General features: G+C 36.9%; 1 protein-coding gene across 3 annotated transcripts in view; it reads right to left on the bottom strand.

Annotated features, from left to right (window-relative positions):
• Window positions 1–17,187, bottom strand: part of LOC121322286 (activin receptor type-1) — a 35,434-nt gene that overhangs the window by 10,640 nt on the left and 7,607 nt on the right. For all 3 annotated transcript variants that reach the window (XM_041262047.1, XM_041262049.1, XM_041262048.1), the window contains exons 2-4: window positions 9,242–9,315; window positions 2,369–2,632; window positions 570–787 (exon numbers count right to left, since the gene is read on the bottom strand). In XM_041262047.1, the coding sequence (XP_041117981.1) occupies window positions 570–787; window positions 2,369–2,632; window positions 9,242–9,311 (552 nt within the window). In that variant the 5' untranslated portion in view covers window positions 9,312–9,315. The remainder of the gene's footprint in view (window positions 1–569; window positions 788–2,368; window positions 2,633–9,241; window positions 9,316–17,187) is intronic.

Genomic DNA, 17,187 nt, shown 5'->3' with positions numbered 1-17,187 from the left:
TAGTGAATTTTACAGCCTAATTATTCCTGCAAATGCTTCAGGAATCCACAAGAGGGTGCTGGTTATCTTCCGATTTAAAAACAGACTTCAAAACCTATAAAATATATTTTTTGTACAATTATCAAACTCCAAAGTTTTAGATAATCACAAACCCAAGCTTGCCTTAAGGCAAAACAGAGCCTGTTAAATTAAATCTGACCTAGAAATCATTGCTTCATTTCCCCGGTGAAAGTGTGCTTTGGTAAAATCTGAATACACTTTCTTTAGTAGTTTTATTACAGGGAATGCTACTAATACTGCCTTTAAAACCAGTGCCAAATTCTCTTCAGTTTTATGTGGTACAGACATACTGAAATACAGGATATAAATGGCAAGCACTTAGGATAATCTAGATTCCACTGACAGCTGTATCAAAACAATGTAGCAATGCAAACATTCTAGGAACCAACACTTCTGTTTTGTAAAAAAAAAAAAAAAAAAAAAAAAAAAAAAAAAAACACAAACGTGTGCAATATATAACTTATATACATTTAAAATTAGAATCTGTTTACAAAACTGGCTTCACTTACTGCCAAAGTGCTCTCCCCAACGTTTGAGGCTATCAATCCATCTATCGTCCCGTACTCTGCATCTTGTGCGTTTAGCCTCTCCATCTGATTGTGGTGGATTGATCTGAAGATCAGGACAGCAATCACAGACAGGACTATCAGTACTATGACAGGGGCCACAATAACGACGGCCAGCGTTGTCACACTGTAACGCAGAGCTTCGCCTTGTCGAGGTTTCCCTTTAAATAAATAAATAAATAAAGGGGTGAATTACAAAAGCAGTTGTGTGTATCTATAACTAAGACAGTTGACAAAATAGGTCATTTATAGTGGATGTCTGCCCAGTTTGTCAATTATATCAGTATATTTGGACAAAGAAATTAATTTTTTCCCCCCCACAGCCACTTTCACACTGGGTGCTCTACCTGGGTCGGAACCTACGAGGGTCAGGAGCAGGAGTCATGCGGGTCGGCTACGCGGTTTCACACTGCTTTTGATAAAGCAGGACTGACCTGGGTGGCAGACGCAAGCACACAGAGGGGGAATGTCAATGCCACGGGAGCAGCTTGTTTTACGGACGCTGCAATCCAAGCTTCTCTGGACTGAACCGTTGGCCCAAATGTTGATTAGAGCAAATGGTTCTTCAACCCTGCTGTAATCTGGCTCATGGTATGTCTCAAAAAAAAATTGTGTCTAAACAGAATAAACAAATATTTTTTGCGGAAGTGAAACTTTATGCAGGCGTGGCCGTTTGTTTTTTTCATCAGCTTACAAACGGCCGTTATGCATTTTGTTTCACTCAGGTACGCAGGATTGTGAACCGGTTAGCCAGAACCTGGGGTCGGGACCTGGGTACGAGTGCCAGTGTGAAAGGGTCTTTAGAGAGCTTTCCATCCTGTCCTTCAATGAACTCTCTGAGAACCTGGAAAATTGGTCACAGGGCTAATCCAATTCACAATAAAATCACTCCTGCCTCGTGAAGGAAGTTGTTCTTTTCAAAACAAATATCAAGATACATCACAAAACAAAAATAAAAAGCCTGGCCTGCATTTATTTTACCATTTGTAAATGCTCAAAGCGGGATGTGACTATTCTGATCTTCAGAAATGTCTCTTTACAAAAGAGAAGTGTCTGTGGAGTAGAAGCTATAAAGATTGACTCTGATGGGCAACAGCTGTTGATGAGGATGAGCCAAATCTGGGCCTCACATCAGAACAAGCTGCCACTAGATTAAAATGTGTTTGTCTTGAATATTCCCATCCCTACCCTAACCGCACAAATTCTTCTTCACATAAGGCACTATGGATCCTCTTGAAAAAGTTTCTTAATAAAAGGAAATACATTTAAAAAGCACAATTTCTTTTGGCGGAAGGTTATTTAAAAAAAAGTTGTCAATTTTTTGGTAACCGAGAGAATCAAGGAATAAAGTGATAGCTACAATCCAATTTAGCGAACCATAGCATGCATCTGTGCGCCAAGCATTTGGTCTTTATCCTGTGGAAACAAAGTCACATGAGCAAAAACAGTCAGGGTTTGCTGCTGCAGTGCAGACTTAAAAGACAGCGTACATACTGTTCTAATAAAACAAAAATATCAAAAGAAACGTTTCTTTCTTGTTTTAATTTGAGAAAACATTATTCATATCTAAACATGACATATATTGTGCTGTGCAATGTCATGCTACAATCTATTGAAGGTCTGGTGCTGTCAACATTGATCAAAAATCATTGTGATGAGGCAGGACATACAATATACACACTACAAATAACAGTGATCCATATTAAAAATAAAGTTATTTCCATTTAGCAGAAATGTCTTACCTTTTAGGGGCAGTTGTGCTGTGATGTTCAGGTTACACAAAGTCCCCTGACAGCACTCCACAGCCTGTTCTGTGGAGTGAGGGGTTTTGCAGGTCATCTTTCCCTGTTCGTAAACCTGAAAGCAGCCTTTCTGGTAAACCCAAGTGCCATCATTTATACTGAGTGAGGAAAAACACTGCTGGCCAAAGCAGCGATCCCTGCTCCCACAGGACATTCCCTCACAAACACACTCATAGGTTTTTGTGTTAACCTTCAATTCTTCTTCTGTGGAAAACAAAAAAAAAAAAGTTTAAGGAAACCTCAAACTATTCTTTAAATGACGTACACAAATTAAATCAGAGGAAGGCATATTCTCTGACAAGCATTAATCCTGTGGAGCATTCCTGGTCTTCAAAAATAATCTAAAAAATAAACTGGTTTAACTGGCCAAACTATTTTAATCCAATGTTGCACAAAGCCTCTAAAAAACAGAGGTTCTACTGTACCGTACAAATTCTTCTTTGGACTTGAAAGTAGTGCAGATTTCAAATTACTGAATGTACTTTTGTCAAAAGGCCTCATTGTCTTAACCTCCACCAAATTGGACCACAATCCAAATTGGAGACAACAGAGGATCTGGGAAATATCCAATTTCTTGTTAGAAACAAAAACCCGGATTTGCAGTTATGAACCACTGCTCTAAGGCACTGAAGAAAAACAAATAAAAAGTGGTCTGAACCTAAATGGAAGACTACATGCCAAATAAAAACTTGCCAACCAAAATTGGTATTTAAAAGAATGCGGGTACTAAAAAAGATGCTACAGTTTGAAAGAACTAAACAAATAAGGTGTGGCACGGAGGTTGTAAGACACAAAGTAAGCACTGGGGAGAGTGACTGATTACACAGGCTTCCATAGTTGTCACAGATTCGGTGAGAAAGCTTGAAAGTATGTGCTTATCATGAAGATGGCACTCAGTCAAACTCTGACGACTCCAAGTCCTGCTCGGGTCCGTTTTTACGACCCGTTTCTGAAAAACCTGACCTCAAAACCCACTGCAGCACAGTCTTCTTACCTGCGACCCGACCCACTTTAATAAGACCTGCAACTCGACCAAAACCCGCAAGTGTTTGTCCTGTACCAACTGACTCTCACATTCACATCTCTCTACCATTCTCCACAGACTGAGTTTAAATACAATAGGATATACAGTGTGGTAGCTTTCTCTAGTGGTCTATATACGTTTGAACTATCGCTACTTTACTATAAAACACGTTCCTTTCATGCCACCAGCTGAAAGGAAGCTACACCTGTGCTTTCGCAGAGATGTACCAGTTTTGTGGCTGTCATACACAAAAACATAAATGACAGGTTTTACAAGCAAAATGAATCCACTCACATGTTCATTACTTTCATTCGCTACGATTCCAAAAGAATTCCACACTTCTGTTTCACTTTCACATTTACCTTGCAAACTATTATCCACTACATGACATAAACCCTGTTCTATCTTTTGTTTCACCTCTTCCACAAACATTTTTAATATCACCAAGCACACACGACAAAATGATCTTGTGACGTACCAAGCAAGCGGCAAGCAGCAATACAAACACGAGAATACTGATTCTTAGTCAGCTTACTAATCATCTGCTTTAGTGCAGGAAATACCAGTACATTTACCGTCTAATAGTTATTTGGGTAAAGATTACAGACGAGTACGCTGAAATGAGAGAAAATGTTTTTGATGATTCCAATTCAGACCCGAGTAGACCAGCACCAGAACTGCAAACCACAAAAAATATGTCACATTCCGACCCGGTGCAAGACTCTACTCCAAGTCACTCCGATTCCTTCTAAAATGAATACGGCAGGGAAACAAAAGTGAGAAAACGACAGATAAAGTAGTACAGTAACACCATTCTTAATAGAGGAGAGTTCTAACAGAGGGGGCTCTTCAAATCCACAGAGTTTGGAGCAGAGTTTTTGGGATGGCAGTTTATATCATTAAGAATAGATGCAGTCCTGTTTTTTAAATATTGTTGAATTGTTATTATTATTAAAATAATGACACTCCACATATTCAGTTGAGGTCAAGTTACGTTTAACTTTAAAAGAAAGATGTTTCATTTAAATTATGGAGGGGAAGGATTATATTTATTTGTGAAAAAAAGAGCAAAACAGAAATTAACAGTACCATTATGGATCCCCCTGATGTACCCTATCACTAATCATCCCTGATGTGGCACGCAGAGGAAGAATTAAAAAAAAAAAAAAAAAAACACACTGGCTCAGTATGATAGGGGTTTTAATAGTGGAGATATAGACAGTACATGCTGCAGAAAGGCTCCCTCAGTTAACCAGTATTTGAAATACAATAGAAACAGCCTTCACCCACCACCCCCCACAGACTGCTTGAGATAAATGCAGACATAGTGATGTGTTCTGATTTATCCTGCTCTCCTTGTAAGTGATAGGCTGCCAAAGTGAAAGACACATCAACAACGACAACACTGCTCTGCTTTATGACTCAGAGTTAATGCCCCAGTATCACGAGTGACCCTTCCTTTGTACAAGGTGTGACCTTTGAGTCAAAGGTGCATGCGTCAGAAATGGAAGGCTCTTTTATAGAAACAGTTTAATTTATATGAAGTCTTCCCACTGACGATGGGAATGTCAATGTAAGGTGGGAGCCCAACTAACAAGATTTAAGTTTTTGCAGGTATCAGGCTTTTAAAGACTGTCACCTACACCTGTGAGCAGAAACTGACCCAAGACAGTCATAGCTACTGGAAGCAGGCTGATCTTCGGGAGACAAACTGAACATTTGTAAAATTGCAACAAATATTGTACTGACTAATGTATTTTAAAAGAATATAAAACCAGCATAAATAATATTGCAACAAATGATGAACATGTTACAAGGATTTGAACTAAGAAAACTGAACAAGTGTTAATGTTAGAAAAAAAAGCTTGTCCGTGTCCACTATCTTTAAATTAATAACGGCTATCACACACAGAAGCCTGTAACCTTAGCAGAAGCAGGCATCTGGGGGAACTAAACACAGAGGCTAGGTATTGAAAATTAACAAAAAGAAAAAGTAATCCTTTCTAGAAAGAACAAATGTTTAAAACTAAAAAAAAAAGCTACATTATACCTATTTGATTTTATTGCAACTAAGCACAGGGGTTTTAAGAAGTACTTTGATCTAATAAGGAACAGAATGAAATAAACTCTCTGAAGAGAAAAATATGTTTGAATTAAATAGAAACATCATATTTGAATTGAGTATTTTTGTCTGTTTGGGGCTTTAGTGTAATAAATAGTAATAACAGAAGTCTTAATAATGCTACTATATTTCTCAATATTAACAAACCTATAGTTTGATGAATTCACAGTCAAGTTTCTTGTTTAGAAAAGTAGTAAGCTTGACCTGAAAGTAGTCTTTAACCCTTTGCGGTCCATCTACTCAGCACCTGTCAGGCGCGTCAGGTCCAATTTATTTTCATATACGCTGTTTATTTTACACGCACTGTTTAAAAGTTGTTTTTTTCACAGTAAAACAGGTTTAAAAGGCACGGCACATATACAGGACACTCAGTACTGCATCTCCAGCCCCGCCCCACCCCTTGTTCACTGTAATTTTCACATACCTCTTTATTAGTCGTGCATACTGATAAATCATCTCCTGATCACTCGTTTTATCACCAAACTCCTCCATAATACGATCCAAGTCATTATTTTATTACTATAACATCTCAAAGTTCTGCGAATGTCTGTGCTATTTTTTTAGTGCTGGATGCGGAAGCAGCTGTCTTCTTTGTTTGTGTCCGTGTTATCTCTGGTGAAGGGGCTATGTGTATTGCTCAGATCCGCACCTTTTTTTTCGGCTTCTCTCAGCTTCTATCGGCCTCACTCAACCAAAGGTTTTCTTGGCTTTTTCCAAAAAAAAATAATAAAAAAAAAAAAAGGATGATGATGTCGGACCATCGGACCAGAAAAGGAAAATTGTAATGTCGGACCTGGTTCGACATAGGAACGCAAAGGTTTAAGTTAAACATAGGTATTCTACAATAATTCAAATAGAATACAAGTGTACATTTTTATTATAACAGAGGAAGTGTTATGTTTGAATATAAGACAATAAAGTGTAAACTGTACTTAATAACTTAGTACACAGTGGACCTACTGAAGGAAAATAACTCATTTTGTGACCGGTGCTGGGCATGGAAAGTGCTTTTTGACTACCAGCAAGTCTCACTTCGGCTGTCAGCAGTTTTGAATCCAAGGCCTTTCTATAATGAGCAAAATTAACTACCAAAATACTTTTTTGGTACCGGAATAAGGGCGTATATGGGGTAATGTCTGTTCTTTTCATTATATTATAGAAATGAATGAAAACTTTGCAACCAAAGCAAGCATTTTATTTAAAATTACCAGTTGTCTACAGAATCAGTTCTTATCAGAAAGATAGCGATTTTAATTGGGATGACGTTTGTGAGCCAAAAATAGAGGCTTTTGTATTACAAAAGAAAAAGCAACTGTTGGACAGAGTTACATTTAAAACTAAAAAGGCCAGTGTTGAAGTTTTACTGCAGTAATAAACAGATGTATTTATTTACAGGGAAACCTGAAGAGTTTAAAAGTGAAATAATTAAGTGTCTCAGGCACATATAATATATTATAACAGTATAATAGTATAATTCTGGAAGGGCATTAGACCTTCAAAAGATAATGCTTAGTCTTTGGCACCTCAAAACAGGAATCAGTGTTGGCTCTTAAAACGGGATTTGCCAACGTTGAATGATAATCAACGGAAGGTGCTTTAAGAGAGACAGGAGTCTGTATCTCATTATATTGTAAAAATATTGAGAGCTTAGTTATAAAAATTAGGATGTAAGCTTTTTTTATCTGAAAAGATACCGGGCCAAGGCATCTCTTGAATCTGACCAAAAATGACTTCATGAGGTGAATTTGGAAAAGCACTTACAGTAGAGATTCATTAGTTAAAAAAATTAATTAAAAAAATAGCGTGAAAAAGTAAACAGGGTGTCTGAAACCTGCTTGCAAAGGAGATTTTTTAGAAACAAAAAGAAGCCAGGCTTAGTCCAACCATGGTACAGTTAATATAAGACTATTCTATTTAACATGTTCATTTTAACCTGAACTTCAATGAAAATAACTGGACTGGCCACTGTATTCTTAGTGGTTTTATTCAAAGGCTTATAATAATACCATACAGTCTTTGTCCAATATTTTGTTAACACACATTTGCATATGAAGTTAAACTGGCCCACTGACAACACACTGAAAAGGTAACATAATATGCTGCCAAGAGGGACATGTTTTTTTTGACTCAGGTTAATATAATCAAATAGAGCTGGTGTTACATATTAAAACATATCTAACATAAATCCGCTACATATCGAGGCTTGTTGCTAGGGAGCTGACGTCACTGCCTTGTGACTTTTGCTGGTGCATTGCTGCCACAAGTGAACACCTTTTTTGCTAAAATAAAAACTGCTTCAGCAAGTACACATTTTATTTGCTTTATGTCATTGTGCAATACGTGTAAATATAATAACAGTATGATATTAATGCATTGTTTCGTATATAGTTGCTTGTGATATGCAGTACAAAATAAAACAAAAGTAATTTAAGTGCCTATATATATATATATATATATATATATATATATATATATATATATATATATATATATATATATATATAATGTGTGTGTGTGTGTGTGTGTGTGTGTGTGTGTGTGTGTGTAAGAGAGAGAGAGAGAGCGAGATAGACAGATACACACACACATATATACCTGTATTACAATTGCTAGCAAGGACCCTGTAAACTCCAGTTCACCTAACTTTCAGGGAAAGGAGGGGTGGAAGGTAGTGAACCATGAGGTCACATTCAATTTATTTTGAAAAGGGAGTCAACAGTATTTTTTAGATATATTATTCACACAAAGATAATTAAAGATAGATTAGATTTAATTGGGTCTTCTGACGTATTAAATGGGAAAAAAACTCTAAGAGCCAAGGTAAAATCTGAGTCAAGTACCACTCAACTTGATCTTACAAGTTGTGTGGTCCATGCTCTGAAGATCTCCGAAAAAGCTAGTTGCTGTTTGGTCATATTCAGAAGTCTGCCTTTAAAGACAGCTCTTGTTTTTGTGTTGTATTCTACAACTACACTTCCAGATAGTGGAAGGTAAGAACAATTTTGAATTTATATCATTTATATTGATGCATTGCTATAAGGTATAGGATTTACATTTTAGCTTTGGAGAGTGACATATTGCATATTTTAGGATTTAGCGGTGGGAGCTTAAGGGTTTTGCTAGGTATGTGATAACCATACCTGTATTACTGTGCTGAAGTATGACTGCTGTTAAACCTGCAAAGGCACTGGAATAACCCAGACTGCCTATTGCTTGGGATTTGCTGTGGTCTGCAACCACCCAATCAATTTTTAAGCATTTAATAAACAGAAGGAGCACTATTACTGCTCTGATTCGTTAAAACTTCAAATAAAATGAGTCTATGTGATTTTCTTCATTATTAAAAAGTTAGCTGGATACGTTGCAAGCCTGGTGCATGAACAATCTACTACAGGAGTCAAAAACATCTCTGTCCTCCTTAAACATCTCCCCTGAGTTTAAGAGTGTGCTCAGAGCAACACAAGAAGTGCGTGCGAAATCTGACACAGGTCTATGACACAATTCAATCAAACTTTTCAACACAATGTGCAAAAGCACACAACTAAAGCTCATGTTAATATTCGATTAGTTCTTCATTTAAAACACACAATCCTTGCTTGGTACTTTTCACAACTGATATAATTCCCACAGAACACAGAAAGTTAGGATAAACCATATCTTTCCTTACCTTCCATGCTGGAAGAGGGCAAGACCAACATCACCAAGACAGAGAGAATCATGACTCCATCTACCATCATAGAACTGCAAGACAAAACAAAAGTGTTTAATGGAGGAATATTTATTGCCTGTGGAGTTAAGTGGAGTAACCAGCTGTGCTCTAAAGCACAGTCCTTCCACAGGACTGTCAGTGTATGGCTGATCAAATTAGGGGTGCCATTTTTTTCAGGGCTGGCATGTCCCCATCACTTTAGCCTTCCCCACACTTTTTCAGGGTGGCCTGGATTCAGGTCCCTTGCTGGGTTCCAGTGTTTCTGGATAACCCTGCAACACAGGAAACACCTCATTGTGGTTTACTTTGGACTTTGTATCTATGCAAGAACTCAGCCACTTAATTTGTTTATTACTATCTTGTCCACACAAAGGGGAGTGGAGTGGAAGAACTTACTATTATTAAAAGGTATTGCATTTTAGTTTAATGAAGATAAATATTTAAAGCTACTATTTTTAAACTATGAAAACATTTTTAGGCACACCAACAGTTAAATGATCATTTAGCTTAATTATTATTCCTACTGCTTTTTGCCCTGCTTTGTACTGTGCATGGCGTTGCATAGTACTCAAAAATGTAGGTCTAAAATTCACATTTACTGTACCAGAGGGTCTTTCTGTTGCCATGGTAATAAGTAACTAGCTGAGTGGTTAGCAGCAGGGAGACCCCATTATCCTATTGGCTGGTACAGTGTCTGTGAGAGACACAGCCAGGGCAGACAGGAAGGGGAACAGACAGACTCAGGAGGAGGAGAAGCTCAGCATGATAAAGAGAAGAGGAACAGAGAAGGCTGCCAGAAAGAAAAAAAATAGAAAGAGTGGGGGAGGACAAATTGAGACAGAAGAGCAGAACCAACACCAATATAGGCCCTTGAGATTTTTAATTTATTTTCAATTTGCAAAGGCAGGCATTCTTACAAAAAGGTCTGCAGTTATCAAGCAAGAAAGGCTTCTGGGTCAGGTACAAATGTTTATCCATGTAGCACTAAATTAGACAAATACTCCAATGCTCAATGTCCTCAGAGTCAGCAGATTTGCACTTTAAACATTTCTGTCATAGATTATTTATTATTACATGATCCAGTTATTTTTTAATCAGGTTATAATCTGGGTTGAGTACATGGGCAGAAAAAAAATGCTTTCAGGTATAGCTTCTTTGCAGTTCGGCCATTTTGACAACGCTGTAATTCAGGAGTTATTTAAAAAAAAAAAAAAAAATTGAGGGAGCAAAAATGGTAAGTATTCATGAAATCTGTCCTGACTTACTATAGAAACCAAAAGCAGTCTAGAACAGTTTCATGATAATCAAGCTTTATATATAGCGAAAGCTGAATATTACAGCCATGTGTGCAAATTTGGAGCTAGCAGTCTAGCGCCATGGTACTTCATATAGCACCAGCAATATTAAATTCTGGAGCCTGTACACTTTAATAAATGTATCTATATCTATATATTCTTTAGAAACCCATAGATGATAGTTTCTCACTGGGTCTGGACTACTCACATGACCCACCCACACTCTTTCTCATACACAGGACAGAAAGCATGTGTGTGGGAGGAGGTGGAGTGTCTTGGAGTACTGGACAAGGGCTAAACTTTCAAAACAGTTTAGCACCAATTTTCAAGATGATTTGCACCTCTTATTACAGTACTTAGTATTCATGGTGCTTCTTTAAACAGGGGGTAGGTTTCTGTAAAGTAATGACTTGCCATGGGGCATGACATGTCTTGACTTATAAGCATGTGATAAACTCAGGTGACTCTGTCTGCCTTAAAACAAGGTTTGATTGGGGTAATACCTAAATATTTAGCTATAATAGCCTATGTACAATTCTAATTATGTACTCCAGTGACATGTAGGTTCAAATGTTTGGAGAGATCAATATGGTTGCTGGGGTAATAAAATAAAAAAAAAATAATCAATTCTAATGCTGTACAGTAGTTCAACGAATACCTGTCAAATAACACACTGAGTAATATATATATATATATATATATATATATATATATATATATATATATATATATATATATATATATATATATACACATACACACACACACACACACACACACACACACACACACCTCTTATATCTTGAACACTGAGAATATGCATTGTTCATTCTTTCTATATATAAAAACCACAGAAGCAAATCTGGGGAAGCCTGCATTAATTCATATTCTGCAGAACATGCAAAGTACTGGAACGACACTGCAGCTATCTGCAAGTATTCCTAGGCAGATCTGTTTCCTCCTAGTATATTATCTAAATCAAGCCAACATTCTGTTTAGAGTGCTGAAATGCAGCCAACACTTTTTGAAAGGGATGTCAGGCAGTTCTTTCTGGTTGCCATTTTGTTTAAAGTACCGTTTCTCGTATTAGCCTAAAGTACTCTGCTAAAACCAACACTTTATGGACAAAAAAAAAAAAAAAGACCACCCCCCCCCCCCCCCCCCCCTCCAAATGTACAGTACATTGAGAGAACTTTTTGTTGAGCAAATAGTTGAAGGTGAAACTGTCCCGAGAAATCAACAGTGCATCCCCCCACCACCACAGCTAGAAGAAAAAAAAAAAAAAAAAAAAGTGGCAGAGTTCCAGGAATCTGGTCTGCAAGAGCCGTGACAAGCGGCTCTGCTATTTTCCATTGAAATGTTATGTCACTTGAGACTTGCACCCCAACAAGAACTTCAGCCCCCGCAACCTAGTAAAGGACAACTCCGCTGCTGGCCTCACACAAGTCTCAGGTTTCATTAAAAAGTCCATCTTAAATGCTAAAACAAAAGGGTCTTTAATTGCATTTAGAAATAGAAGATTAAAAGTTACTGATAACAGACTAAAGTTATTTCTTGAAGACTGATAGGCTTTTTATCAGTAATACAAAAAAGCATAGTGCCAATCTGCAGACATATCCCAAGGCAGGTTCCTCCTTTTATCAGTATGCATCCCAACTGGCTCCCACAGCTTTGCTCCTGCTAAAGCATTGCACATGAGGCAGGCCCTCTATTGTCTTGGTTGTAGTGTTATCAGAGGACCACAAACATGAGCAGACACAAACCCATTTAGGCATGTCTGGCTTACGATCAAAGAAAATGCTATACCATATTTTATCTAATATAGGCTCACTCTCAAAAAGACTAGGTCATGGTTCAGTTTTCAAAATGACTGTAAACGTTTATTTAAATAGAAAAAAAATCTGAGTTTTAATTCAGTTTAATGGAATACCATATAAGGAAAATGTTTAACAGCAACATTTAAAAACTAGCCACAAGACACTATATGTCCTTATAAAAAAAGGCCCTAACCAAGTTTCATCACAAATGTACATGCGCGTCTCAAGATGCAAAACTCAAGTGTGATATGTGGATGCCACCACTAGATATACTAGTTATTAATAATAATAATAATAATAATAATGCAGTTTTTAGTAGAAGAGTAATACACATTTTTTTAAAACAGCTTTTGAGAAGCATTGATTAGACAACTTTAAAATTACATAATGGCTATGAAACAAAAGCTCAACTGTGATTTCCTTTCAGATGCCAAAAATAATGGAGCGCTGCATAAATTCTTCAACAAAGCAGGAACTGTTTTCCAACTCGGCAGCACTTTCAAAGAGTGAGAAGTTACTTTCACAAAATCCTGTAATGTTACATTTAAAGTTCATAGACTGTACATTTAAGTGCAAGCCTATGCAGCTACATTTACATTTCTCACCTAAAGTCATTTGGCCGATAGGCTGTAAAGAAACGTATGTGTATTTTGAAAACAAAATTCAGCCTCTCAATCAGTATTATACATGTCTATGATAATCATTTACTTTACTGTTTGTTGTAGCCAAACAATGCAGATTGTATTGGTTAACTGTAAAATAATGTTTATTAGTCAGCTCCTTCCTTTGAAATGGATTAGTCAAAGCTGTGGTGTTGCCACTTAGAATAATTTACAAGATAGAGAAGATTTTGCAAGACCATTGATAATTACTGCTCATAACAGCCTTACAATACAGCTACTGGTGCCTTGCTGCTAATGTTATCACCTGGGCCACAAGAGAGCACAGACTTTCAAAATGTAAGGAATCCACCCTACATTATACACTGCTGAATAACATAGGTATACCTAGTCAGATGAGTTTAAAAAAAACAAAACCAGCTTCCCGATAATCTTAAATTTGCACATCTTAATATTAGTTTGAGAAAATGCAGCATAAACTCAAAAATGTCCATTACACCTTTGTAACAAGTTAACAACTGCATGGATGTTTTCAAGAACAGAAGAAAAGGAAGAGATGGACACACACAGTGTGTACCAAATCCATAATTCTTTTTTCAACTTGATTACTCACAGGATAAATCATGCCATGACATTATAATACAGATTTTTCTCATTCTGCTAACTTCAGAACATAGGTTACACAGGATATCAAAAGATATTGTAGCTGTAGTGTTTTATCTGAAACGACCACAATAAATCCTACCAAATTACAAGAGACCCCCTGCTGGCACAAGATTCAATTAGATGCAGGGAGACCGAGGGTCATCGGTGTCGATTAACTTTGCTGTCAGTAGAATGAAGGTGCCGTGCCTTTCTGGCCAGACTAAATCTTGACCCATCCAGCGATCAGAGATTCTCTACCGTCTGTATCACACCTTCAACAATTAGAGAACTAAGCAAGGCCAAAAGATAGCATTAACAGTTACGTCACTTACGTTACAGTAACAATTTAGTAGGTTTAAAATTTGCAATACTTAACAATTTGTTAAAATTATGAGCAATTCCTCAATGAGATCTATTGAATTGGGGGGGGGGGGGATTTCTAAAGTATGGACTTACAAAAAAATAAATTTTCCTTGTAAAAAGCATAACATATACAAAAGGTATTAAGGCAGGGGTATTAAATACTCCCACAGGTAAGGGCTATAGCATCACTAGTTGATACACAAAACCTGTCCACAACAGTCCCTCAGGTGGTTATGTTGTTTTCAGTTTAGCCTAATGAAAAATCTGACTTTTACACACCATCCTCATCAGTTTTAGATGACACTTGATTCCAGTGATAACCAAACAAAACAACAAAAACTAAGCACTGTATGAATATTCTTTTTTAAATGGCACTCCTTTCCCAACTTCCTCATAGGGCTATATTGGTCAGTCCTTCCAGTTCCATATCCTATGCTCCCTCTCACTGATGTGTGCTGGCTATTAGGGATATCAAGGCTTCATCATGCATACACACAAAACACTGTGTCATGTGCCATCACTCTCGGGTGTCTGTATTATCAAGAAAACATAACTAGACGTGGCACAATGTTTTCCGTTCTGCAAGCACTTAACATTGTGAAAACAAACAAGTCTGGCAGAAAAGCATATGCTACACTTCTGTCTTATGATTCACCGCGCTTCAGATACAAAGGGCGTCAATAAATAGAAAACCAGTCGGTGTAGTTTTATTCTTTTCTAAAACAAATGTGAACTCAAAGCTAGAAATAAACTGTTGTCACTGGGTATTTCTGTTTTCAGAGGCCTCTATTCTGTCACGGATGATGTAAATTATGGTGGACAAAATCCAGAGCACTGGTCTGATCAAAGTCCTGAAATACCAACACACAAGTGCTCTGCCACAATCTAACAACCAACTAGCCATCTGAAGCTAATAGAGAATGGCATCATTCAAGGAGCAGGGCACAAACGTAAAGCACACGCATACAATTGTTATAGGCATACAACAGACTAATCAGAGGGTGGTGTAAGCCTTCACATACTGCAGCCCATCTGCAACTACTAGAACCAATCAATCTTTAGGAAACATTTGTGGAATGATCTGCTTGGTTATGGGGGCTGTCTTTGGCAATGCTGAAACTGATAAGCTTGGTGCGCTTGCAACATCTGAAATGCCTATTATAATTCATCAATTAGTATTTAGCCATCTATATACTACTTTGACAATCAATGTATGTCAGGGAATTGGATTTGCATAATCAAAAAAATCACATCTACTAGAATACTATGACCGAACTGTACACTATGTACATTGCATACCTGGTGCGTTAGTCAGCTAAATAGTTATGAATATTGCGATATTTCAATGGACTGTATTTTATCCATTGCTTTCTACAGTAGGTTGCAGATGTAGCTCCCAGTCTCTTCTCTTGTGGGGAAATAGCAATGTTTGTTGTTTTCATTCATAACGATAACAACGTGTTTCATAACATCTATAATAATATACTTTGTGAAAAAATTCCTTGCCTAAGAAACTGCAGCATAATTTCACAGATGGTGGTAAAACTGTATCCAAGCTCTTGGTAGAAATTAGACACCACACACATTAGAATATTCCCATGTGTTTTAGTCTTTTGTGCTTTGATTTTACTTCAGTACAACAGCCATTCTAATACATGCACACATTGAATGCACATTGGACACAATTAAAACCATTGTAATAATACAATTAGAAATAGGATTAGCCTACAGCCCTTAGTTTAGAATCTTATGCGACTTGTTCACGTTGAGATCAAAGAACTCATTAGCTTGCAGGACATCAGGGGTCCCTATATGTAATCTTTAAGACCAACATGAAAAAAAAAAACGCAACTACAAATGCCTCATTTATGTCCTTTAGTATTCTCCTTTATATATTTTACATACATATATATACACACACACACACACACACACACACATACGTAATTCTATATATATATTTCACAGAAATTAAGAATTTAAATACTTTAGGTTTTGACTGTGCGGTTGTACTGTGCCCAGGGCGTGACTGATATTTGCTGTAGAATGAATTACTTTTAATCTGCATCAGCTACAAAGCCTCTGAAGTCTGTTAACATCTCTAAACAATGCCAAGGTACTAATGCAGGCCCCAACTTGAAATTCTGAATGCACCCCATAAACTTAAATAAAAAGATAAACATATGCAAAAACAAAACACTATATTAAAAACAAACAAACACAAACACACAAAGGCTTTACAGTAGCTTTCTGCACTTAACTGTAAGCATTTCCCACCTTTTATTTGAGATTCAAACAGATGACGGATAAATGCATGAAAAAGTGTTCCTCAGTGGGAAAATAAACCCAGAAATCAGACCAAACTGAAACAGCACAATAATCATAAATCACCTACACACATTCTCAAACATAAATAAAAGCTCTTTTTTCATGAATTGGGGATTGTAAAATATTCTAAATATGTAAAACTAACTATAATGATTTGTATACACACTAAAATTTTATTTTACACAACAAAGCCGCCTGTCATTCCAAACAGACGTCTCACACATTAAAAAAATGTTGCCTAATTTTATTTCATAAACCAGCCTAACTGTTGTATGTAAAAATGTTGAGGAAATCAGTAAGAAAATAAATACATGCAGTTCTGCACTCTAGCAATAAACTTCCACCATAGTAGAACCAATTGCAATGGAACAGAACGTATGTAAACTCTTCATAAATACAATACATAAACAAATCTTTAGAAACAAATGAATTACAGACAAACCACTGATGTGTAGCCACTGAGTGGTAGAATGCAGGACTCATACTGTGCCTGCACACACACACATCTGAAATTCATATATTTTTTGTATTAATTTATTTTTTTCTCGAATTTTGTTTCCAGCGGTTGCAAGTGTGCCTCTTCCTATTGAATTAATAAATGTAGTTTAACAATTCTATACATGGGCGTCATTAAAACAAAACATTACATAGCTTAGAAAATAACATTGTACCTTCCCACTTAAAGAAGCATTACTCCAGAGCTGTATAATAATTGACAGTCTGCACCAAAGTGTAAAGAGCATCAGCAGGAACTGGGTTTTCATAATGCCTTTTCACAGAGCAGTGAAATCCTTCTCATCCCAGCTCCTAGGCTCGCCCCCAGTTAATTGCAGCAC

Source organism: Polyodon spathula, chromosome 10 (assembly GCF_017654505.1).
Source record: "Polyodon spathula isolate WHYD16114869_AA chromosome 10, ASM1765450v1, whole genome shotgun sequence".
Lineage (NCBI taxonomy): Eukaryota > Metazoa > Chordata > Actinopteri > Acipenseriformes > Polyodontidae > Polyodon > Polyodon spathula.
The sequence above is the reverse complement of the archived record's forward strand: the minus strand, read 5'-3'. Positions and strand labels throughout refer to the sequence as shown.